Source organism: Lissotriton helveticus, chromosome 8, assembly GCF_964261635.1.
Source record: "Lissotriton helveticus chromosome 8, aLisHel1.1, whole genome shotgun sequence".
NCBI lineage: Eukaryota > Metazoa > Chordata > Amphibia > Caudata > Salamandridae > Lissotriton > Lissotriton helveticus.
Window position 1 is genome coordinate 1,421,441,211 of NC_136069.1, and position 27,764 is coordinate 1,421,468,974.

General features: G+C 43.7%; 1 protein-coding gene across 1 annotated transcript in view; it reads left to right on the plus strand.

Moving 5' to 3' along the window:
• Nucleotides 1–27,764, plus strand: part of NCAM2 (neural cell adhesion molecule 2) — an 808,853-nt gene that overhangs the window by 545,232 nt on the left and 235,857 nt on the right. Inside the window, exon 12 of the mRNA XM_078658362.1 lies at nt 14,024–14,145. Coding sequence (XP_078514488.1) covers nt 14,024–14,145 — 122 coding nt within the window. The remainder of the gene's footprint in view (nt 1–14,023; nt 14,146–27,764) is intronic.

The window sequence follows — 27,764 nt, forward strand, 5'->3', positions numbered from 1 at the left end:
CAGCGCTCTGCTCATAGGGCTATCTAGGGCCTACCTTAGGGGTGAGCTATGTGTAGTAAAAGTGGTGTTTCAGGCATGGCAAGTAACTTCAAATGCCAAGTCAATGTGGTAGTAAACTGCACGAAGGCCCTGCAGTGGCAGGGATGAGACAGGTTTGAAAGGCTACTTCTGTGGGTGTCACAAGCAGCACTGCAGGCCCACTAGTAGTATTTAATTTACAGGTCCTGGGTATATTGGATACCACTGTACAAGGGATTTACAAGGTAATCAAATATGTGAAACAGGTGTAGACCAATCATATCATGTTTAAAGGAGAGAGCACATGCACTTTAGTACTGATCAGCAGTGATAAAGAGACCAAAGTCCTAAAGCCAACAAAAACAGGTCAGAAAGAATACAGGAGAAAGACAAAAGGTTTTGGGATAACCCTGCAAAAAGGGCCAGGTCCAACAGTGTTGATAAAGTTTACTGACTAATCTATTGCTTGCAGTTGTTAGGGGATTTCTTTAGAGAAGGTGGTCTCCAGGTATTGTAACTTTTTAAGATAGACAGCCCTTGTACTTCCAAGGTCTTAGCTAGAATGGCTTCTCCAACATCCTTTTTGAAAGTCTGAGCATTTTCAGTTTCAGGAAAACTATTAATTAATGCATTCACATCAGGAGCCATCTGTGCACTAACTGAGTCTCTGCATATAAAAAGATAGGTCTGTCCCGGGGTTTTTGCAATTGGTGCTGCACCAACTTCACTCACCTAACACGGCACGACATACACAGCTATCTTCACACAGTTTCCCTCCTGGAATATTGGGGTCTTTGACTGGATTCTGCACATGGGCAATGACCATTGGTGCAGCAGTGGTCTCCTCACATCTCACACCAGATGTTTGCTTGGTCTTGGCTCCTAAACTGGCTCTCTATCGCACCAATGCTTTCCTCTCTCTCCCCAGATACACTGGTCTTGGCAAGTAGGCAGACACTGGTGCTCGATGCTCTAGAGCAGGTGCTTTTGGTTTCCCTGGGTGCAGTCCCCTCACCTAGCAGGGAGATTATGGGGCCATGGCCCCCAGTCCTGGTCGCATGGAAAAGTCTTGCAGAGCTCCGCCCCTCACACAACCCATCTGGCTGTTTGGCAGATGACATGTTTTTGGTAAACACTTCTCCTCTTCCCTTTGAATGGCTGTCTGCCACAGTAGGAGAGACTCCGAAGCTAATAGTCCCACAATACAGGCCATAGGAGTGACTAGAGTTCAAAACTTGATGTCAGCCACAGTGATATATGCATCAAAACCCTATTCCAAGATCCTTCCTGAGATTTGTTCCTGCCCCTTCCTTTGTATCTCTGACTGAATCAAAGAGCACCTGTTGAGGTGACAGAGGAGACTCTCTGTCCCTTCTCTAGTATGTTCCTCCCAGCTCACAGGAATACAGCAATGCACAGATCTGTCTAGGGTATTCCTATACCTCCTCATGCTTACACTAGGCCACACCAGGCAGCCCTAGGCTTCCCGAAATGGAACCCATTGTCCTTCATGTAATGTACTATTACAGGCACACTTGCACTCATATGTACACACCTCACACACTGCCCAACAGTTTTACCTTCATGCATTGTGCCTCCCTTCGGCACATATGAATTCCACAAACACATCAATTCGCCTGCACTGCCTACTACTGTAGCATTTCTGTATTGTCATGATGTGCCCCTTGCAAGTACACACTCTGCTAGCACAAGCATTAACCACGTGTGCCTGCACAACACTTTACCCTTTATGTATTGTACTTCTTACAAGCATGAATACACCCAGTAGATGCATTCACTGTGCATGCACTACACAGCACTACATTCCTCAGGCAATGTAACCCTCACAGGTATAAATACACCCAGTAGATGCAGTCACCATGAATGCATGTAAAGCACTTCTCTATCCCTGTACCCTTCCCAGGCACACATACAATAGGTGAAGAGTCACCACTCCTGCACTGCACAATTTACATCTGATTAATGTAGGCCAATAAGCACACAGCAGCATAACTTTAAAAAGGTGAATGAGCTGGTAGGCCTTACTCCAATGACCCAGGTAAAAACGTCATGTTGACTCCTACTGATCACTAAAGGGTTAGCTACCACCACTTGTGCTGCTTAACACCTGGTAAAGGCAGAAGCCATTGAGTGAGGCTAGGTGAAGGTGATGTCTTTCTTTTTCTTTTAACCGCTTCACCGAATACTGCCATGATTCTGCTCTGTTTATGATGTGTGAATACAAGACCTATTGTCATTTTTTATGATTCTTCTCCTAACTATATCCACATTGGTTACCACAAAAGTTACAATCTGAAAACTGCATTTACATTATAATTCAAGGCACTTTAATGTGTGCTGGAATCCTTTGCATGTTCTATCGCAAATTACACTGTTGTCCTCAAATTGAAGTAATAATGTTGATGGATCCAATTTGTTGGTGAACAGCCTCTATCATTTTGCAGTGACTTTCCTAGCAGCACATAGAATAAGCATCTAAAAGCCAGCAACAAAAACTTGCTATGCAGAGCTTTGTTTTGGTAATCCTTCACAATACCTTAGAGTTGATCTAAATTTGATTTGAACCTAGGGATTATAATCAAATAGTTGTATTGCACTTAACAACAGTGACAAAATGCCCCAACAGCACATTTTACATAGTAAGTGAGATTGAGCTATACCATCAAAAGTTATTTTCAAATCTAAAACCATGCTCTGTACTGTGTGTTTTTATATAATTTTAGAGAGGGTTCCAAGATATTATCTGGAGTACGACTATTAGCTTCAAAATCAGTTTGAAACTAAGGTTCTCTCAATTGGTCATTTACTGAGATCTACAAACAGCATGTTGGAATTATATTTAATGTTAAATATTCCATTTGTATTTTAAATAAAATATTTTTCATGTTTGATTTCTTAAAATCAGTACAATGTCAAATTCAGCACCAGTGAATGAGATCTGGATGATCCTCAACAGGGGGGAACCACCCCTCTCATCCTTCCGGACTGTCAGCAGTCTTCTACACCGTTCCACACTCCATCCTAATCGAACTACTCCATGACGTAGGCATGCAGGGATCCCCCTTCAAATGGATCTGCTCCTTCCTCACAGGAAGAACCCAAACCATCAACATGCACTCCTTTGCCTATGAAGCACAAGAGCTTATTTGCTGAATCCTGCAGGACTCCTGGCTTAGACCAAGGTTCTTCAACATCTACATGACCGTTGATAGACATCATACAAGCTCACAACATAAACATCCTAATTTGCACCAACAATACACAACTGATACTGTCTCTCTCTGACACAACGCCTAACAACAGGAACACGCTTACTACATGCATGACAGAAGTCATCACCTAGATGAAATTTAATTGCCTCAATATGAACTCAGACAAGGTTGAGATGGTAGTCTTCAGGAAGCATGCTTAGTTATGGGAGTCCATCTGGTGTCTCACATACCTTGGACCCACCCCTATATCGTGTTCACAAGCGTGAAACCTCAGAATAATCATAGACAACAAACTAGACATGACTGTCCAAGTCAACACAGTGGTCTTGACATGCTTCAAAACACTAAGGATGCTGAAGAAAATCCTCAAGTGGCTACCAGAAAACGCCAGGAAAATGACCACACAAGCCCTAATCACCAGCATAAAAATGCTATATTCAAGAATTATCAACCAGCTCACAATAAGACTGCAGACCGTCAAAACAAAAAAACGCAGCAGCCAGACTAGTTCTCAACCTCCCACATCGAGCCCACATCGAGCCCACATCACCCCACAACTTAAGGAACTGCACATGCTCCCAATACCCAAATGTGCACAATTTAAACATCTTACTCACACCTGCAAATCTCTTCAGAACACTGGCACTGCCTACCTTAACAGCCACATTCACTGAATCTTCAGACACCTCCGCTCCGCAGCCTCTCACTAGCATATTCTCATCACATACACAAAAACAGAGCAAGGGCCTTTGCCTTCTAGTTCCTGGACCATAACGTCTGAAATGACCTCCCATAACACATCCAAACTATCTCCTCCTTTCTTCTATACTTTTGCAAGAATCTAAAGACTTTGCTTTTCCAGTAAGCATTCAGGATGACCTCATACACATGCTATGGAGCACCTGGATGAGCTCATGGGGGATTAGCACAACAAAACAAAAGTAAAAAAAACAGCAAGTGTAAACAATCGTTCCCATTATTACATTTTTATTGCATGCAAACAAAAGTATTGGTGGCTTAACCTATTAAATCAGAAAACAAAATTTGAATGATCACAGCCTGCATTTCAAAAGCAAAGCAAAGAAAATTAAATGAACTATCAGGTGCAACTTTTTGCTGTACTGAAGTAACATATTAATTAACCCAGCTGCAGATCGTGTTATTCTGTTGGAACAAAAACATTTGTAGCATAAACAAAAGTATGAATACTGTTTTTCAGGAAAGCACATTTGAAATTCATTCTACCTGTTGCTGTTAATGCTGGATATACTGAGATTTGTCAGATGTTCTATGTTATCATTATAAATATATTTAATTCCTGCAAAATTATTTTTTTTAAAGTCTTGTCATCTGCTTACATTAGCCCTATGAATTGTAATCCAGAAAAGAAGTTCTAGTTGAAGTTTGTAAGGAGAAAATCTTCCTTCAGGCATTACATAGAAGAAATATCATAGTTTAAATTCACTGAGTGTGCAGTCGTGATACATCAATACAAGCAGTGGGACGTACACTCGATGTTGTTGCATTAAGGCTAAAGAAGGGCATTTAAAATTCAAAAACAGCATAAATGCTAAAATTGATTTTTAAGTAGAGATTTTTATCTTTCCCCAGTTCTGTTATAGCAGTCAGTCTGAGGGTGGTATTCCCCTAAGCTTTTTCATTGCTAACTAGTGCTAAAATGCATGTGCTCACTCCTTAAAACATGGTCCCATTAGGTTATCCCTACTTGTCATATTATTATTTATTTTTTAATTTTAGTAAGGTGGTTCTCCATGTGCCCAGGACCAATAAATTAAATTCTACAATTTGGCCTGCAGCACTGATTTGCAGTCCACTCAAGTATCCCTTTAAACATGTCTCAAGTCTGCTATTGCAGCCTGTGTGTGTTGATTTGAACTGTCATTTTGACCTGGCAAAATAAACCTTTTGCTAAGCCAAAGCCTTCCTTTTTAATACATATCAAACACGCCTAAGGTAGGCCCTGAATTGCCCAGAGGTCAGGGTGCAATGTCTTTAAAAGGTAGGCATCAACATTTGAGTTTACATGTCCTGGTAGAGAAAAACTCTCAAATTCTTTTTTCACTACTGAAGGCCCACCCCTCCCATGTGCTAAAATTGGAGTTACCTTATTACATTCAATTCAAAACAGGAGCAGGTAATGAGTACATGTTTGGTATCTTTGTAATTGTAATTAAAAATCCTCTCTCATGGTGGAGTTAGATTTTAAAATATAATTTAAAAAATGCCACTTTTACAAAGTTGTCATTTTCCTTCCTTAGCCATTTAGGTCCCGGAGCTTGCCTCTGCGTAATATGAATGGGTGTAGCTGAGAGTCAGGCTTTCTGTATTCTTTCTGGACAGCTGCACACAATAGAGAGCATAGATATGCCTGTATGGGCTATCACTGGCAGGATGGGAGGGAAGAGCTGAGCCCAATTCTACATACACTTGAATAGGCTGTGTCCTGCCTGCACATAAGGGCCTGCATACCCCCCTGTAATTAGTCGGGAACCAGAGCAGGGAAGGCAGGAAGCCTGTGTACTCCAAAGGCAATGTCTTGAAGCGTCTCCCACCTTCCAGAAGAAGGACACCAGGTATAAATATTTTCACCTCAGACACCTCCTCTTCAGTACCCTTCTGGACCTGTGGATACTCTGCTGAAAGTACTGCCACTCTTCTGCACTGCAGCTCTGCTGGACTACTGAGGTGCTGGACAGCTGCCTTGATGTGTTGACCTGCTGCCTGCTGCCCTCTTGCCTGGGTAAGAATGGCTGGACCTACATCTGTTTAACCCAGAACTCCAAAATGACTCCAAGGGCCAGTTGGCTGGTCTCCTGACTAGGCCCACAGGGACAGAAGTCTCCAACAACCCTCAGCCAAGCATCTGTGAGCCCTACCCTGCCATGTGGCGCCACCCCAGTCCTGGACCATTGGAAGTGGGCCTGAAGGTGCTCTTCCAGCCCATCTGTGGCTGCTGAAGAACCCACACATCTCTTCGACTCCACGGTTTAACCCCAAGTGGATCTGATGCATCACCTCTACTGTGACGATTCTTATGCAGCAATGACTCCGCATGGACCTCGCAGCCTGCATTGGAGCTGCCGCCTGTGGAAAGCTTTCGCAACACAGGTCCTCGCAGCGCAAATCCCACATTGACAGCAGCATTGATGATAATGCAGTTTTACGAATTGCATCTTCAGAGCTCTTTGGATCTGATGCATTGACTTGACTGCGTGAAGCATACTTGATGTTGGGCTTCACATCACAAGCCCTCATCGATTGGATCCTCAACCACGATGCAGGACCTTGCATCGCAGCTCAGCTGCACGACTCATCCTCGGCATGGGACCTTTCAATGCTCTACAACCGGAACCTTAGGTACTCTTGTTTAACGGGCCTAGCTGGATCTCTGCAGCTGGCCCACCATCCATCACGGTCAGTCTGAACTTGAGACTTTGGGCCTGATTTAGATCTTGTCCGCCAAAATATAAATCCTATTATATCCTACATCCATCACCATTGTGATGATGTAAGCTGTCCATCAAGATCCAAATAATGACATTTGTCCTGATCTGGCACAACCAGATATCCACAGTTAGCACTGTCAGATTTTTTTTGCCATTTTTACTGAAATCATACCTACTGCATATCTCTGGTTCTACTGATCAGATTTTCATCTTTTTCGTCTGGTTTTATTTATTAAAATCAATCTATTTTTCTACATCTGTTGATCCATCTTTTTGAGAGGAATTTTCACTGTGTTTCTGTTTAAGTGTTGTACAATACCTGACACATTGCTTCTAAGTTAAGACTGACTGCACTGTGCCAAGCTACCAGAGGGGTGAGTACAGGTTAATGTGGAGCTTGCTTGTGCCTTACCCTGACAGGGATTGTTGTTACTGCTTGACTAGGACATAGACACCCCTCAACCAGCAACCCAAATTCTTACTTGTTCAATTCCCAAACTCTAGAGATGGAGCATCCCCTCCCTCTTAGATGAGTAAACCTCTCATCCCTAGGCTAACTTCTGCTGTCACTTAAAACTCCCTTGGCACCCAAAGTATTTGTGAGCATTTCACTTTTTTAAAGTTTCTTCTCATGCAGATAACAGTCAGTTGCTACTGCTTTCATTAAGCCTTTTCTATAATAGTTGAAGTACTTGTCTTGTGTAAAGAATGGTAGCTGCCTCAATCCTTTCCATTAGGTAGTATGTCAGAAAATACGTAACATATGTTACAAAAATACCATAGTCTAAATATTGTTTATAAAAGTATTGTCTCATTTAGATGATATATACTGCTCTATTTTTTGTTAGCTGGTGCTTAGGTCATGATATTCTGGTACCATACCATTCCTGATACAAGTGCTGTAGCATAATAAAGTTAAAGGACAGAGCCATGATTGAAGCCATTGATTGAAGACTAGGCTGAGAAGCGGGCCATACTCTCTAGCTCGCCGGCCAGATTAGCAGCTCTGCACTTTTAATTTACAAAAACTGCACTTTAAACGTCTTAGGGGGTGAATTGGAGCTTATCATTCACGGGGCGATTATTTTAACATTTGTATAGATTTTAAATATACTCTTGTACTTATGCTGTGATTTTAATACTGCATACGCCACCTACCCCTGAGTTGTCTCGGCACCCCAGACTCCTTGGTTCCACCGCCAGTCAGCAGCTGACTGTTCGTAGTGGAGGGAGACTCGGGGGACAGCCCGAATTACAGAGCCACTCACCCACTTCCTGATTGTGCCGATTAGAACCGCCATCTTGGTTGGGTGAGGGGTCTAGTTGCTCCGCTCTAACCTAGACAGCCGGCAGTATATTTACCGGCAAGGGCGAGGGAGCGCAGCAGACGAGCGCAGCGGGCACACGAAGGGCGCACCGAAGACGCGCCTAAGAGAAGCCCGTCTGCGCCCGTCCGCGCCAGGATGTCGCCTTTCGCCAGGAACCCTGGCCAAATCGAGGTAACTAATCTTGTATATACCCAGACGCAGCTGATGGACCTCAACTCCATACACTTGACCTGTGAAAAAATAGACCCTCAATTGCTGCAGAGTATCACTCGATGTGAATGTGGATATATGCTCCCTAAAATATCAGCCCCACAACTACTCCCGACTACCTCACCGCATGACTCTGTAAGAATAGCACAACTGAATGTAAGATCCCTAGGAAAACACTATTCACAAATACATGATTTAGTCATTGACCACTCCCTTGACATTCTATTTATTACTGAAACATGGATGCAAGATGAGACAATATCTGTAGCTAATTTGGCCACTCCCTCAGGCTATACCATCCACTCCTTAAACAGACAAACTAGAGGAGGTGGGATAGCGGTTATGACCAGATCCCATCTCGAATGCACATTTACCAAATTACAAATTGCGGGTTGCGAGAGCGCTCGCTATACTATTAAAATAAACCCGCACCTGTCCTTCTCAGGTATTCTAATTTATAGACCGCCTAGAAATGAAAGTAACTTCGTAAAAGCGTTATTGGAGACAGTCTGTTCATTGACAGCCGGAATGGCAAATTTCAATATTCTCGGAGACCTGAATATACATTTTGATCGCAGAAATGAGGCAAAAATAACCAATCTGCTTGCAGATTTAGCAGGGTTTCAACTAAGGCAGTTGGTCCAGGGAGCAACTCACAATGGAGGACATCTCCTGGACCCTATTTTTACAAATATAGAAGAAGCTGAGGCGTCCGTGCCCATACCTATGACATGGACGGACCACATGTTAACCATTATGTCCATTCCCAGCCAGGCTAAATCCCAGCCCAGACCAACCCACAAGGTGTATAAGCGACCTTGGAGGAAATTACGGCTAGAAGACTTTGATAACCTGCTCAAAAAACTCCCGCTAACCAACCCCAAAGACACTAATCAATGTTACGAAAATTACTGCAATTGGATAACCCAGGCCTTAGATATATTGATCCCAACATCCCGGATCCAAACACGCGCTAAAGAGTCGAGCCCCTGGTTTGACGAAGAGCTACTAGCCCTGAAAAAAAGCTGCAAAATAGCGGAACGTAAATGGAGAAAACGGTACGATCCTAACTTAAAGGCCCAATACAGCGAAATCCACAAAAAATACCACAGGCAGATTTGTAAGACACGTGCGACATATTATGCCAATGAAATTAATGCAAGCCCCAACCCTTCCAAAATTATTTTTTAAATCCTGAAAGATCTGAGCGCAAAAAAAGTAGAAGTGAATACCTCTACATCACAGATATTTTGCGATAACCTGGCCCTGTTTTTTGTAGAAAAAATTAAGAAAATGTATAATCTATTCCCTGTAAAGCCCACGATTAGTCCTTCAAAAATAGAAATTATATCTGAACTTACTAGCATCCCAGAATTAGACCAGGAAGTCTTTGACAGGCTCTGTCAAAAAGTCAAATCAGGTTCGCCTCTAGACCCCCTAAAGCCCAAACATTTCAGGAAAGCAGATGGTATAGTGCTTGAACCTTTGAGAACCATTATTAATACGTCATTGATGATGTCAGAAATTCCGACTAAATGGAAACAGGCGTGGGTAAATCCCATAATTAAAAAACCTAATTTAGATCCGACAAAACCCGAAAACTACAGACCTATATCCTTGTTACCATGGCCAGCCAAGGTTACTGAGTCTTACGTGAACACCATCTTAACGGAACACCTCTATGCCAATAACATCTTAGACGCCTCCCAGGATGGTTTCCGTGCAGACCATAGCACAGAGACGGCACTTCTCAGTGTGACAGAACATCTTAGGTCCATTAGAGACTCCGGTCAAACGGCAGCGCTGATCCTGCTCGACCTCAGCGCTGCCTATGATACGGTCTCACACGAGGTGCTTCTGTACAGACTGGAGGCAGCAGGGGTGAAGAGCTCAGCCCTGGCCTGGTTTAAAGCATTTCTGACAGACAGATCTTTTCAGGTAGCTATCCCCCCATTCCTCTCAAAAAAGAGTAACATAATGCAGGGAGTACCCCAGGGTTCAGCGCTCAGCCCCACACTCTTTAATTTATATGTCCAACCACTAGCTGAGGTCGCCAAGGAATGGGACCTGTCCATCGTCTCATATGCTGACGATACTCAGCTGGTGGTGACATTGAGTGATGATAACGGAGCAGGAGCGCTGAATTTTAAACATGGCCTCGCTGCAGTAACTGAATGGTTGACGGCCAATTATTTACAACTTAATGCAGACAAAACGGAGGTGCTAATAGTAGGAAAAGATACCAAAGCCTGGGGAAAGGAATGGTGGCCGGAGATTCTTGGCCCTCCCCCTGACCCCAAAACAGAGATAAAGAACTTGGGGGTGTGGTTCGACTCAGCCTTGAGCTTTGTCGGCCACACCAAAAAAATTGCTGCCACTAGTTTTGGTATCCTGCGTAACCTGCGACCTATACTAAAAATGTTTTACCCCTCCACACGTCAGTTGATTATCCAAGCCACAATCCTTTCTCGCATAGATTATGCCAATTCCTTACTCTTGGGAGCTAATCAAGCGGAAAAAAAACGTCTGCAGCATGTCCAAAACGCGGCAGCACGGGCCCTAACAGGGCTTCCCCGGTTTGAGTCCGTAACCAACACTCTGGTAAAATTGCACTGGCTACGGGTGGAAAAAAGAATCAATTTTAAGGCCCTGTGCTTGGCCTTTAAGATCCTAAAAAAATCTTCACCCCCCCATGTTATGTCATCTTATAACACATTACACTCCCAATAGACCCCTCAGATCAGAAGGACAAAACTTGGCCACGATTCCTCGTGTCAGACTCGCCCGCACGGGCGGACGTTCCTTCCAATATATGGCTGCTAAACTAAGGAACGCACTACCACTGTGGATTCGAAGCATAAATGACCTTTTATCTTTTAGAAAGGCAATTAAGACCCACTTGTTCTGCTAAGCTGACCTTAAAGCTTGTGGTATGTTGCGCTCTCTCCTGTCTGGTCCAGCGCCGGGACGCCCCTTCGCTGGGGCAGCCGTTGCGCTATATAAGCAGCTGTAACATAACATAACATAACATGAGTCCCACTCTGCCTTGTTTGGTCAGTGCCCTAGCTCAGTTATTTGGGCCTGTGGCTCCATCAGAGCACAATATTATTTTTTTAGACAATATTTAGAATATAGTATTTATATCCACTGATATTCTGACAATTACATTGTGGTACTATATTCTCAAGGTCAGTCTTCCCCAGAGAAAGCGCAGGTTCTTCTCTTGCTTCCTTAAGGGGACTTACCATTAGACTGAATTTCCTATTGCTGTAGCTACATTTTTTTGCGTTTCCATAAATCTCAATCAAACCATTTGGCAAAAGAAGACAAACAATATACAGTTTTTCATACAAATAATATTTGTTTGCAATAAGGCATTTAACGTTTGTACAATCTTTCACCATAATTCTGAAACTTTACACTTTACATTATGTTGAAAGCTTCTGTAACAATTACTACATTTTTCAATTCCACATACAGTATATGTGTTTCAACAAAGGTACACCTGACATACCATTCTCCAAAAGTATACTTTAAATTCCTAATACCTGTGACAGAACATACAGGGTGTCCACAGAGTTAAAAAGCACCAGTGGTCTTCTATAACTTATTAGTATCTGCCTGGAGGCAGTAATCTCTTTCTACCCTATTGATAGTTCAAAGTCAAATGTATATGAAAATTGACTCAGTGACACAGGAATATATAAGTACCACCTCCCTTTGAACACACATTCAAGTCTAACTAATAGAGGTATCACATGTAAAACTACCTTTCAGCTGACACAGAAAATGTGCAATAGGTGTAATTAGTTTAATAATTGTGTCAGTAAAAATGTATGTCTTATAGAAAATGATGCTATGTATTTTAGTAATAAGTTAAACATTCTTGTGCATTCCCAAAATGTGACTTTGTTCTCCTTTTTCTTTTATGTCTATGTTCAGACACTAAAAGCTAGCCAAAATCCCTTTCATCAGAGGCACGATCTACCCAACAAATGATTCAATGAAATGTCTCTATCTAGTTTTAGAGATAAGGGGTTGGAGGAGCACTCTTATTTATACTTCTTACTCAACATATTTAAACACAAACTAACTGCTTAGTGGTGCTACAGCACTACACTTGCTGTCAGTCCAAGTGTTTGTTCAAAAGAGGTGCTATTACAAGTGTGGTAACTTGAGTGCACTGTGCACTGTTCACTGAGTTGTAACCAAACCCATTTATTTAATCCAAATGTGTCATACTAAAACAATACTCAACACTGATAGTCATTTATACATGAATGATATTCTTATTTGTCATGTTTTAATCATCGTCATAACCACAACAAAACCATTTTATTTGTTATTATGTTAACAATTCTACTATTGGCTTCATAGCTCATAAGTGACTGTAGTGCACCATTCATATAATTGCCCGATGCATTTCCGGACGTTTCCGTCCCTTCCTCAGGGGCCAATCTCATGTATAAACTCTGTTATGTTCTGACGTGATACATGTTTGTCCTGCCTGAAAAGTTGAAAGCATTATCTCCTTAGCTAGTCGCCATGCCTGATACCTTGCTCCTACATTTGAACGTGTATCACTTTAGAGAATAACAGAGTTTATCCACGAGATTGGCCCCTAATTTGTACCTAGTTTGTACCATACTTCTAGAAAACCATACTGTATCCAATGGAGGGGCTATGCCATCCAGATCAGAGCATTAAAATGTATAAATATATTCGATCCAGTTGGACCTTATTAACAATTAGCGGTGCGATACCACCCCACATGATTAAAGTGATTGGTGTTTCACATGTGAAGTAACCAAGAAAATATTCACCAAATCTTAGGGTGCAGAAACACAACCAGTTAAAGCACAGGTATCCAGGGAAGGCAGAGGCATTGTTAAAGCCAGGTTCCACCTGACTCCCTTGAACAGCATTTGGAGAATATGTGATGATTCCCCGTACCTGGACCTATCGCTCTTGATACCCGGAATTCAGAGTGGAGGTACTAGACAGAATCTGCATCATTGGCCCCGGTGTCTCCACTCCTTGATGAGGGGTGTCTTATATTGAGAAACCTAACCTCCACACTGTGCTTATAACTTACTGATGAGTGTTTAAACCACTATAACCAGGTTTCCTAAGAGGAGAATCCAAAACTCTTAAATATATCCAAATGAAGGTTGTTTGCATTGCCAAAATTCTGTACAGCTTAGTCTGGTTCAGTTTCTGTGTGTTTGTCTCCAATGCCTTTCAGCTCAGCTAAGAATCTGTATCAATACAATAGTTGTAATCATGTAATCATCTATATACTTGCCCACCTTAATTGTAGAGCTGATTCTCTATCAAATATTATAATGATGCTCCAATTATGTAACCAGAAATATCATGTCTATGCCGCTAATTTTGAATCTTGCTATATCCGTATCTCTTTCAGTTGTTGATTTTTCGTGGTCAACATGATAGAGGACTCCTAAGCTGTGCCTGAAAATATGACACTAATATTAGAAGTATAATAAATAACACAGTGGTACACCATGTTTGTTCTTGTTTGTTTTGTATTTCACGCACTGGCTAACAAAACAGTTACTCGCATTTTAATTTACTTAATGGGACAAAGTTTATAGTTAGCAAAATTTCTAATAAACAGATTCTTATTGTCAACATGCATTAGAATCCACAAACATTACAGCAATATTTAGCATTACAAACTTAACTATATCATCTGCTCATTGCAAATATAACATGCACATATAACAAACACTCTCCCTTTTTTCAGGAGAGCCAAGTCCCCCATCAATACACGGACAACCTGGTGGAGGAAAGACCTTCAAGCTAACAATAACAAAGCAGGACGATGGAGGGGCACCCATTTTGGAATACGTATTGAAATACCGAAGTGTAAGTTTCATGAAAATTTTTGTATTTTTATAGTACGCCTTTTATAAGAATTGTTTTCCATTGCCCGTATAGCACATAGACTTCCTGCCCACATTGGAATGTGTAATTTGGATTCCTTTCCAACAGAGCCATTCTGATGTGCTCGGTCGGAAAGGAATCGACTTGTTTTCCAGATGGTTTACAATGCGCTTGGAAACCCTTCAGTACTCCCCCGGCTGGTTCTTTCTGGCTGAGGGAGTACGATGGCAGTTTCCCACTGCCTTTTAGAAACTGTCTTTGAGGGCCGCCAGCAGGGTCTCCAAGGGTGCAAAACTGCCAAATGGTGGCCGAGGGGTTCACCTATGGTGCCCCCCTGTTGATCCCTGCATCCTGCCTGGGGGTGCAGGGATGAACTGCACCCCTGCTCTTCGATGAGAGCATGCATTTAATTCGGAATGCATGCCCTCATTAAAAGGTATAGGCATGTGACCGAACAGGGTTCAGTCACATCCTACTTGTAGTTCTGTAGCCGACAACAGAAGGTCGTTCGGTTACAGTTCCTGACCAATGTTGGACAGAGTACGGTCTGTCCGACATCGGAATCAGTCCCATAATTTTTCATATTCATAAATAACACTGATTCCTTGCTTCCTTTAGTACACACAGAACCACACTGGCATAGAGAAACAATCTATAAATTTACTCCTGCAGGGACACAACAAAATCCACACTGTTCAGTGCTGAATTTAGTTTTACATTGCTAATAGGTTATGTACAAACAACCAAAGACAAGCACATACCTCTACAAAAAGGTTTAATACACATAGATCTAAATTCAAAACAAACACAACATTCTCTCCACTAAAAGCATAATGTTTAAACACATGTAAGTGATCGCATACTTCTTTTTCCCTGCATTTAAATGACCACAGTCATGTTGATGCTGTAGGTAGATTATGAGAGTCATATATACATAAAGCATAGTGATTAACATACTGGTTCTGAACAAATGTGTTACTGAGAAGTTGGCTGAGGGGTGTGCATTCATCTATATCGAGAGTTCATGGTTTCCACCTTCCTTTCTGACCAGCTAAAGGAACATAACCATGCCTCTACTAGAAGATCATCAGTGATTTAACTCTAGTCACCTTGAACGTATTATTAATTTTCAAAAACATTGATTATTTAATGTTATTGAACCTCATTCATCAGCTGGGATTTGCACTGCATTGGTTCCGATCTGCCATGCCCGATTATTCACAAATCCCATTCCTTTCAAAGTTTCATGCAAAGTCATCATTAATTATCTGCACTGCACACCAGGTTTCTGTTTTACCAACAAACATGTTCAGTACCTCCATCCAAAAGTTGATACTCTGCATATCTTTGTAGACCTTATTGTTCTGGTCCTTTGGTGATGACAGCCAGATCCTGCTTGATGCGAACCAGAATCTGAGGGCAAATGCAGCCCAGATTAGGGGGTGCACGCTAGATATATACAAGTAAATGAGAAAGGATGTGATTTTTGTGAAAAAAGATGAAGTTGCGACGACAGTAAAAATGTCCTAGAGTTCAAACTTTATTTTGAAGTGTCTCTTAAAAGACGGCAAATTAGGTGGCTCCCTTATGTCTCTTTCAATAGAAACTATCAAACAGCGTTTTGCTTTCTTTATCCTTAAAATACATTGATGGTCAAGGGACTTAGTTATAATTACTAACCAATTTACTAAGGTTTCCAAAAAACAAGATAATCTCTGAATAAACCATATGTATCGTTTTCATTAGGAGACCTGTTGTCACTTATTTTGTCAATATGACGCCGACCATGTCTGTCTCACAAGATTAGTTTATTTTAACAAATATGTACCATTATGATGGCTGCCTTGGTTTTCCGAATAGAGAAATAGTCTATAGCCTGGATCAAGTAATGGGTGCTAGTAGGCATATTGCTAATTAGAAGAAACCGTTTTGATCGTGTTCTATAACTGAGGGAGAGTACCACTGCAAGATGATTAGCTAACATTTTCATAAACAACTTATAGTCACAATTAGGTAAGCTAATTGGATGAATCTCATGACTACCAATTCAGTGAACGAAATAAGAATTTTGCCTCCCTGTAAAATTGTGTGTACTAGTCTAGCTAAAAAAATTGTTTAGCTGAGGCATAAAAAGCTTATTGACTTCTACAGGGAACCCATTGGTATCATAAGCTTTTGCGATGGGGGAGTAGATGACAACCAGTGCTGCTTCTGTTAGGGTAAATGGACTAGTGATAGTGTCTGCTCTGACATAATTGAGCAGATATTAAGCCCTGAAGCCACCTTTCTATAGTCTCTGGCAAAGTATTGTGGGAATCAAAATATAGTTTGGTAAGTTGTTTAATGAAGGCACCTAGTATGCCCTGAGGCTAAGTCACAAGATTATCTAAATCCGGCTCTTGCATTTTCTTGATAACATTAGAGTTGGATCTACGTTTAGCCAACCAGGCTAAATATTTGCCTATATGTTTGTGTTTTCCAACCCCCCTCTGGAGTATTATCTCCTGGTTCAGTATTTCCTTATAGAAAAAATATTCCTGAAGATTATATTTAGCTTGGCCCATCTCCCTCTTGGATTAGTGGATGACTTTATATGTGCTGCTTTTTCCTGATTCAGAGTTGATTGAAGTAGATGACATTTATTTTTCTCATGTTGCCTATGTGCAGTCAGGAAGGCTATAACTTCTTCCCTAAAAAAGGCCTTCAGAGTACCAACACCTGCAACATCGATAGCTGAGTCAATGTTGCATTGCAAAAAGGCCTCCAAGGCTTGGTTCATTTTAATGACCCATAGATCATCTGCTAACAGTCAAAATCCCAACTAAAGTTATCATAGAGTTGACCTGCTGTATAAAGAGTTATCACAATTATTGAGTGGTATGAAAATGGGTTAGAAATCTTTTTCTGATTGGGCCCTTTGAAGGGAATGTGAGATTAAAAAAAAGTCAATGCGAGAAGATGAGTTAAATGTTTTTGAGTGGCAGGTAAACAACCTCTTCCTGGGATCATCCCTCCTTCACCAAGGATCCACCAAGGGGAGATAATGTACAATAGTGTGCAACAATTTCATCGATTTTAGCTTGTTGCCCGCCTTGTTAGCCTGAGAAAAGTCCAGGGCAGTATTTTAAATTATATTGAAACTACCCCTGGTTATAAAAAACGTAACTCTTCTTTTGCAAAGCTAAATAAAGAGTCAATGGTCTGGGGTGAGTCCTCAAAAGGGCCATAGATACTCACAAGGTTACAAATCTGGCTCATAATACTCATTTGCATCCATATCCATATAGCACTTTGATCTCAATGTACTTTGAGAACCTCTTATTGTATTTCTTTACCAATAACTACAGATCACCCCACGAGTAGCTGCACTGGAAGAAGCGTAAAAGGCACATTGAATGAAACCTAGCACTTTTGGAAAGGGGCCACACTCTTTATATGTGACTGTTGAAGAAAAATTATATTTGCTTTCAGTGATTTGAACCAGACGAGCATTGCTCGAGATTTTACTCTTTTATTACAACCATTTATGATGCATGAAAGTATTGTTAGTTGTCTACTATCCATGGTTTATATTGTTTTTGTACTTCCCTTCGTTTACACTCCAAAATGATCTACTGACACTGCATAAACTATTAGCATGGATGTATGACATTACAATGCATGCTTTTACCACGCATGTCTTTACATCGCAGTTTTTACAACGCATGATGTTACAACGCATAGCGTTAAGGGGTGCTGGATAGTGAATAGTTTAATTTACTATTCCAACTCCAGTCCCCGTGGATAGTAGGGAAGGTGTTGGATAGTAAATTAAATCTATTCCCTATCCTAGAGCGCCCCCCAGCTCAATGCGTTGTAATGACATGCGTTGTAATAGTTGCGTCCTAAAGGCACTGCGTGGTAAAAGTTGCATTGAAAAGGATGTTCCCCATTAGCATTGATGCCATTTATTTTTTGTATGTACCCTACACTCCCTACACAACCTCACACACTTTCCCTCCACTCCTCTTTCCCCTATAAGGCACAGTGCTGCTGAAAGCCTTATCCACTTTGGGCTTTCAATCAGGGGCTGCTTCCACCCTCCCCATCTCCTGAAATAGGGGTCTTGAAATAACACCCGGGAGGAAAGAAACATCTTACAGAGCTAGCCGCCACTTGGTAATAAATGCTTGATAATGGACAGGAATTCCTACAGCTTCCTACAACATTTCATTGTGCCCCTGCCAAAGAAATGTCCAGTACTGATTGGGTATCGCTGCCACCTCTCTATCATTGTGAATGCTTCTGCCAGTAGCACTTTTATCTTGGATTGTTGCACCAGAGTTGCTTGAATGACTTGCTATCTAAAGTGTTCAATCATATATTTGAATTTGCGAATGTGATGAGCTACTGCCATGGATATGTCCGAAACCATATTGAAAACTCTTTTCCTCAGTTTGGAATTCTTTTTATTTTATAGCCTCTGACAGAATTCTTTCTTTCATTCAAAAATTTCAAAAAGGCACCAATAATGTACAATGATATCTCAAGTTTGCTGACTGGGAAAAGGGGACTCAATGGGCTCTCCAAATTGAAAAGTTTTCTGATTTGACTTGGTTCTCTAGAATCACATAGTTTCGAACCAAATTCCCAATTAACTTGATGGGAATCAGAGGTTCAAACTTCTGGGTCTATTTTCCATTTCCTCCAGATTTGTCTGGAGCACCAAGATATCTCGTCTAGTTTTTGCTGTGACAAGCTCGGAGCTACTTTGGAAATCTTCCAAATCCCAGATTTGCTATTCAGCACACGTTAGCCTAGAAATAATTTGGATGAGACTGGTATTCACGTTACTAAGCTGAAGTTGAACTTCCGTGTGTGCTTTATTGTGAGCATTCCTCCTCTGCTATTTCAAGTGAAGGGAATTTTTACTTAGACCGCATGGTAAAGGTATCCGAAATAGGGCTTCCCCATCGTTTCAAAATTGTAAGACTCCCATAGAAGTCGAGATACAAGACCCCTCGCTCGATCATGGATCACTTTGATAGGATTTGGGAAGATTATAGAATTCCCTGGCGTCATTTTCAGCTGAAATTTGCAGATTATATCCTGCTGGAGCTCCACCTTTTAACCCATACTTGTAATCATGGTTTAGTTTGGGGTTCCCTTCAGGTGCAAGATTTTGATCTCAAAGAGAATTTTCCCAATGTTGTAGGCTTACGAACCTTAATCTTAATCATAGTCAATCCCTTTTTTTTAGTTTTGTCCAAATTTCAGATTTCCATTCGGGTTGGTGGACGAGACATTCACTGATATTCTGGGGAAGATATTTGTTATTGCAGAATTCCAGGGCATAGTGAACTGGTATAGAAGGCTGCATCAGGAAAAAGCAAGGTACTGATTGTGGGCCCTCTACAGTCAATAGAAACCTCTTTGGATGGACAGCTCTCAAAGGCAGGTTTATAGCCGAATAATCAAGGCTTTATTCTGTAAGTAGATGCTATATTATACTCCTGCCAACATTCAAAGAATGTAATTGGGGAAGATTACAAATGTTTTAGATGCAATCTGCCAAGCAGAGACTGGCTCCATATGATGTGTACTTGAGCTCATCTCACGGAGTTTTTGCACGTGATGTAGTGAGCCAAAGATTTAAGCTTAAGATAGCTCCGTATGAAAATGAGGCTCTATTTGGTATTTCGGTTTCCCCCTCTGAAATGATGATAGGGCAACCTCAATTTTTATTCATCTCTTCCCTAATGGCAAGATTGCTACTTCTGGCCAATTGGAAGTATGACAAAGTTCCCTCAGTTTCCCAATGGGTTCACAAGATGGATTAAGTTTACTCTTGTTAAGTCTTGTATCTAAAAAGAGTGGGGTCTAATATTCGAGTGAATAGAATCTGGAGATATTGGGAGAATTAAATATGTATGTAAGCCATAAGTTTGTAGGAACTATGCTTTAAAGCATAAACATGACCAGAATTTACAAGCAAATTTGTTTTTGTTTAAAATAATTTTCTATGTATGAATTTGTAGGCAATATGAAAGTCAGCTGTCTTGTATGCACTATGTTTTAAGTATAATCATGGATAGAATTCTCTCCCAGAGGCACTTCCATTTCAAATGAAATTATATATAATGTGTAATTAATTGTGCTGCTACATCTTGGAAACAAAGTTGGAGCAATGTTTCTAAAGCTTTTGAAACCTTGTCCTCTTATTTGTTATTCATAGATAAATGGGGCAAAGGTTTTTCACTGCCATTGTGGTTGCAAACCATTGATTAGGTACTGCAATTTCAAAGGGGGAGGTATCTGATTTGGAATAGGGAAGCTCTGCCTGTGTGACATATTCCACTTTAGAATCATACGGTTGTCTCTGGAGGTGTAGGTAGTGGTCCAGAGGGCCATTGTCTTTCCAAACAGGAAACCTTTATTGTAAAGCAGGACCAGCAGCTTTAATGGACACAGTCTGCTTCACAAAAATAAAAATGTTTTTTATTTTGCAATGCAAATGTAGAGGTAGTTTGCTGTCCATTGCAGTCCTCCATTGCAGTTCCATTGTAGTCAATCACATGATGCCACTGACTTCAGCCTATCTAACTATTATTCATTAGGCAGCTTGCTAGTCGACTCACTGCAAATGTACAGTTTGATATGTGTCCTACTAGTGCATAGGCTGCATAGAAAAATTAATTCCCATTCACAAACCAATACATGGGGGTCGATCAGGATGGCGGACGGAAGAGCCACCGCGGCCCTGGAGTAGGCGGAAAAAGCCTTTTCCGTATCCGCCTGCCGCGGATACTCCGTCCGCCATATCAGGATAGGAAAACGTGTCAAATTTCCGTCCGCGACGGAAAAACACGCTCCGCCGGCCAACTACACACGACCACGCGGCGGACGGAACACATCCGGACGCTCCGCCGTACGCACTGACGTCGAAGACCGTCCCCCAAATCAAGATGGCGGAAAACACACATAAAACCGCTGCGGAAAAACAACCTGTCTTAACACGGCGGAATCCCCACAGCGAACATAGGTGACACAGCCGAGATACCCACCGCAAGCTGACCACCACCATGGACCCGGCGCTACACGCTTTCCCGATGCTCTTCGCGATCCACCACGTCCTAGTCATGGCCTACTATGGACGACGACGCAGGTAAGGTACAAACCATTGGCTGTCTGGAGGGGAATACCAGCAAGGGACGTGACGTAGGGAGGGGGAGTGTCATGTTACCGAAACCACTGATGAGAAGCATATACGAATACACATTAGCAGTACGCAAGCAGGAATGACAACGACAGACCACGAGACTTGATAGACTACCTTTATTGTCAAATAATAGGGGTCAAATCACAGTGTATGCGTGAACATGGGCAAAGTGGGCACCAGAGCAGGTACAACATAGCAGGTAACGAGAGGGCAGCATGCAGTATCAGAGCATCAACAGGGCATTGTGCATTACAGAGCAGGTACATCAGAGGCAGGTAACGAGAGGGCAGTATGCAGTATCAGAGCATCAACAGGGCATTGTGCATTACAGAGCAGGTACATCAGAGGCAGGTAACGAGAGGGCAGTATGCAGTATCAGAGCATCAACAGGGCATTGTGCATTACAGAGCAGGTACATCAGAGGCAGGTAACGAGAGGGCAGCATGCAGTATCAGAGCATCAACAGGGCATTGTGCATTACAGAGCAGGTACATCAGAGGCAGGTAACGAGAGGGCAGGTTGCAGTATCAGAGCATCAACAGGGCATTGTAGAGTACAGAGCAGGTACATCATAGGCAGCACGTGAGAGGGGCAAAGTGCATCAACAGTCCATTGCACAGAACAGGCCCATCAGAGGCAGCACGTGAGAGGGGCAGTATGCAGTATCAGAGCATCAACAGGGCATTGTGCATTACAGAGCAGGTACATCAGAGGCAGGTAACGAGAGGGCAGCATGCAGTATCAGAGCATCAACAGGGCATTGTGCATTACAGAGCAGGTACATCAGAGGCAGGTAACGAGAGGGCAGCATGCAGTATCAGAGCATGAACAGGGCATTGTAGAGTACAGAGCAGGTACATCAGAGGCAGCACAACTACGTGTCCCTACCAACCCGTCACAGGGACCACAAGAGTGCCACGCAGTTCTCAATGGACACACCATGTGAATTAACATTTGAGTGAAGTGTACAGCACGTCACATCACAGAATCAGGGGGGACTGCGTGAACTACCTGCCTCGGACACACTGGCAGCACCAGCAACAGGAGTGTGAGACACAGCCACAGCCCGAGTGACACACACATGGGCCACGGACCCAGACACACTGGCAGCACCAGCAACAGGAGTGTGAGACACAGCCACAGCCCGAGTGACACACACATGGGCCACGGACCCAGACACACTGGCAGCACCAGCAACAGGAGTGTGAGACACAGCCACAGCCCGAGTGACACACACATGGGCCACGGACCCAGACACACTGGCAGCACCAGCAACAGGAGTGTGAGACACAGCCACAGCCCGAGTGACACACACATGGGCCACGGACCCAGACACACTGGCAGCACCAGCAACAGGAGTGTGAGACACAGCCACAGATGTAGTCACTGACACGTGAGCCACTGACCCAGACAGACTGCCAGCACCAGAAACAGGAGTGTGCAACACAGCCACAGATCTTCTAACTGACACGTGAGCCATAGACCCAGATACACTGCCAGGAACTGCAACAGGAGAGGGCACAACTGACACTGTGCCACCATCTGATACATGAGAGTCAACTGCACCGGCGCCACTGGGACAACTGAAATGATGAGCCACAGGGCTGTATGGGCCAGGAGGCAGGGTGGGCCTGGGAGCTGGGGATAGCTCACCTAGAGCCAAATCGGGGTTTGCAGGTGTCAATGGTGTGTGTCTGCGTTTCTTAGGGAGGTGTGAGTGCACCCTGGACAGGACAGGACTGCCAAGTGGTGGGGACTCCAAAGAATCACCACCCAGCAAAGGTGGAGCAACACACAGTGCATTTTGGCTCACCGTGGCAGGGGCAGCGGTGCCTGCACCGAACGCCACTCTGCTCCCCCTACTCCTTCGGCCACGAACAATACATGGTGCAGTTGGCGGAAGTGTGGGCCCTGTGTGCTGTCTTCCGACAGAAGGTGATGAGTGCCCACTCCCAGTCTGTGACAACAGTGCAGGCTCACCAAGAGTGTCCGACGAGGAGGACGATGGTGTCTCCACATGCGAGTCCTCAGGGACGGTCCTGTCCCCCTCTCCGGCGCTGGCCTCCTCCGTGTCAGTCTGCGTGTGTGCGAAGTCTGAGCCGGACTCATTTCCTCGGCTACTCTCCACCGTCTGTGGCTGAGTGTCCTCTGTCAAAGCTGAAATGCACAGAAAAGATGTGTGAGTCATGGGCACACTCACGTACAGAAGGAACAGGATTGCCAAATCACATAGCAGACAAAGGTTCATGAGCCCTCATCCTGCACATGGCCCACCCCTACCAGTCATCCTCACATTTTCTGCCATGGGGACATGGACCACTAGGGGATGTGCTTTAACACTCAACTACTAAGCAAGTGGCGTGTCAACATGGCGGACCTGGATGTCAAATGAGTACCACCCAATGGGACCAAAATGCCATCACAGGCATACATACGCAACACGGAACTCAATAGTGTGTCTGTGCACCAATACATGCATAGCACTCACAAGTTTCCTACACAGACAGTATGCTCACCGCTAGTTTGCTGTTGATCGGCACTCAGACGTTCGGCCAGTTCAGGATGCGTCACTGCAATGATACGGTGCATGAGAGGGGTCATGGAGCGTCGGGCCAGACGGGGCGTCCTTGGAATCAGGCCCAGTGTTACTTCCGCTACATTCTTGCTCAGCCTGGAAATGTCGTCCCAGCGTTTGTGGCAGTGTGTATGTCGTCTGTTGCACACCCCCAATGCCCGTACTTCCCGTGCTATGGTCCTCCACAGGTCCTTGCGAAGGTGCAGCTTGACCTACCATGATGGGAGACAAAAGGGTTTAAGTCAGTGGACAGGTGGCCTGTCACACACATAGGGGCAAGACGTTACTGTCAGCAGCCATGCACAATCAGGAACATATGTCTAGCCCACACTACACAGCTAAGATATAAATAGGCCTGATCATTTGGCCCCCTCATGCACACCAACATGTCCCACACTGCACTTACCACCCGTCCCGGTGCGCCGTAGAGGCGTCCATAGTTGCGGAGTACACCGTCCACGAGGACATCAAGCTCCGCGGCGGTGAAGGGTCGAGACCGGATCTCTTTGCCACTCGACATGGCAAGATCACGGAGTATGGCACTAGAGCAGCAGTCGGTGGTCAGCTCAGCAGCAGCAGCAGCAGGTCGAGGTGATGGTCACAGGCAGCAGTCGGTGGTCAGCTCAGCAGCAGCAGCAGGTCGAGGTGATGGTCACAGGCAGCAGTCGGTGGTCAGCTCAGCAGCAGCAGCAGCAGGTCGAGGTGATGGTCACAGGCAGCAGTCGGTGGTCAGCTCAGCAGCAGCAGCAGCAGGTCGAGGTGATGGTCACAGGCAGCAGTCGGTGGTCAGCTCAGCAGCAGCAGCAGGTCGAGGTGATGGTCACAGGCAGCAGTCGGTGGTCAGCTCAGCAGCAGCAGCAGCAGGTCGAGGTGATGGTCACAGGCAGCAGTCGGTGGTCAGCTCAGCAGCAGCAGCAGCAGGTCGAGGTGATGGTCACAGGCAGCAGTCGGTGGTCAGCTCAGCAGCAGCAGCAGGTCGAGGTGATGGTCACAGGCAGCAGTCGGTGGTCAGCTCAGCAGCAGCAGCAGCAGGTCGAGGTGATGGTCACAGGCAGCAGTCGGTGGTCAGCTCAGCAGCAGCAGCAGGTCGAGGTGATGGTCACAGGCAGCACTGGTCCCCAGGGTAGGAAGTTTCATGTTGGCCAAGACACATATATAGGGCCCTCAGCACGTGTCAGTGGCATACGTCGCCAGCAATTGGTCAGCCCTGGAAGCGTGATCGTGAAATGGGCCAATGACTGGCCCTGTTGTTGCGGTGCACAGCTTCCGCTACTTGCGATTGGCCGTATGCGGCCAGCGTCCCTCTTCCCATTGGCTGCATGTGCAGGGACCGTGACGGGCACACATCGGCAACCGCACGTGCAAGCTTCAGGCACGGATGCTTCAGTTGCAACAATGTACTATCACTGGCGCCTCCATGGCGGTGCACGTACACAGCGGGGGAGGTGCAGGCCTATACACCCTGCAGATGTACTCAATGGACATGCCAGTTCATGACCCCCCTTACAGTCACCTTGCATCATCCACCGTACACCGGCCGGAGCGGCCGGCCCATGAACATCCGCCGTGCCCGGCCATGAACACAACCGCCATGGCCGGGACCGGCGGTTGTTCATGGCCGGGCACGGCCATGGCGGTTGTGTTCATGGCCGGGCACGGCGGTTGTTCATGGCCGGGCACGGCCATGGCGGTTGTGGTCATGGCCGGGCACGGCGGTTGTTCATGGCCGGGACCGGCGGTTGTTCATGGCCGTGCCCGGCCATGGCGGTTGTGTTCATGGCCGGGCACGGCGGTTGTTCATGGGCCGGCATCCACTCCAAAGAATTGCAATTTCAAACAAGTCTCTCTGAGACTTTTAGCTTGTCTTCCTGAGTTTTGACCATTCTTCCCTTATGTACGTTGTTTGTAATCTTGCCTGCCATTTACATTCTGAGGAGATGATTCATTGGTTTTAAATTAAGTTCTGTTATCAGTAGCTCATACAATCCTAAAATCATGTTTTTATAATGACCCCAATGACCCCACTTCTCCAAGTATCTATGGAGTGGCAATATTTCCACATCATACATTTGTGTTCATAACTGGGATGTGAAGTAGTGCTGTGATTGCAGCTATTGCCAAAGAAGATGTTTGTGGAAGTGGAATTCCATTGAAGGGTCTGTGAAGGTTTCGTTTTTTCCAACAGATTCAGCACATTTTCATTCAATATGTTGAGGAAGTCTCTGTTCATTAGCATACCCAGATACTTCATTTCACAAAGGAATAATTAAAAGGGAAAGTTAAGCAACGCTCAAGCAGCAGTTTTACACTTCATGGGTCATGACTTTGCTCTTGTCCCAGTTAACCTTGTACCCAAAAAATCAACAGAATTCAGTGATGAGATGCACCAGGACCATAATAGTAGTGTCCGTTTTGCTATTGACAGTAGTATATCATCCATATAGTTCACATGTTTAAGTTTTCCGGCTGTTGTCTTAATCCCACTGATCTTAGGAGATGTGGTGCCCTTATATCCAAAGTGTCATGGGGAACTATCAAAGGTGATACAGAATATTCTGTTAGTTATTATTTTAAAGCTAGATAATATTTTGTCTCCTACTCAGGAGGGCAATTCCAAGAATTGGACGAGGTTGGCTCACTTGCGTAATGCGACATGCTTCATCATAGGCCACCTTGGTAAGGTGGTACTACCAGGGCAGACTCAACCTCGGGTTGGGCTATCCTGAGGGTGTTCGTAGACATTATTATTATTTTCTGGATAACATTGGTCTAATTGGTATCTAAAAATACCTCCTGGTCTACCAAAAAAAGTATCCTTTTTAATTCCGTGGAGCTCTGGGCAGCATTAAAGAATACTCTTAAGTAATTGTTAGGTATGGATATGGATGATATGGTCCTGGCATATGCCGGGGTTTATATTTCTCTTTTTTTATATATTTTTCATTATATCATTTTGTACCCAGTGCCGAATTTCATAGAAGTCCGGATTTGAGACCCGAATTTTGGCAGAAGAGAGTTAATATTTTTTTCTCCTCTCTGTCAAACTCTTACCTTACCAATGACAGATATTGGATGCTTTGGTATAAATGTATGAGTATGAATGAGTTAGTATGATTGGAATGGTTATGTGCATGTGGTATTGATTCAGGAGGACTTCATTTATATTTTTGTATGTGGTATATTTGTTGGCAATAATCATGGTTATAAAAAAAATGTACCAATGATTAGATGCATTAAGATTTATGTCTAATGAAGTCATTTTTTTGATTTTGTACAAAATAATATAATGAAAAATATATAAAAAAAGAGGAAATGAAATGTTTTGCTAAAACATTTAAAAAAATGTTGAAATAATTATTTTTTGTTACTGGTATACTTTCAAAGTAAGATTTGTTGGTCAATGAGGGAAATTTTGATATATATATATATATATATATATATATATATCACACAGTTGCAGATATCCCAAGCGAAGTGACCACAGGAGGAAATTGTGTAGCTTCAAATATATTTAATGGCATCTTGCAAGCAGGTAAACGAGCAGCGTAACAGCCTGAAAAAGTCTGAATGCCAAACGCGTTTCGGGAACTAAGGTGTCCCTTCATCAGTGGCTTGTGGTTACAGAAGGGCAGAGAGCGCTTTTAAATATTAAAGTCCAGCCCTTTTGGGCGTGACCGTGTGCACGGTCTTCTGGATCTTGTAGTTCGTGGTGTATTCACCCCAGTGGGCGCGCCCTTCATGTCCTTGCAATTGAACCATATTAGCTTCCCAAGTGGGTAGAGGTGCACTCTGACGCTGACCTGCCCCGCTTTGGCGATGTCATCATGG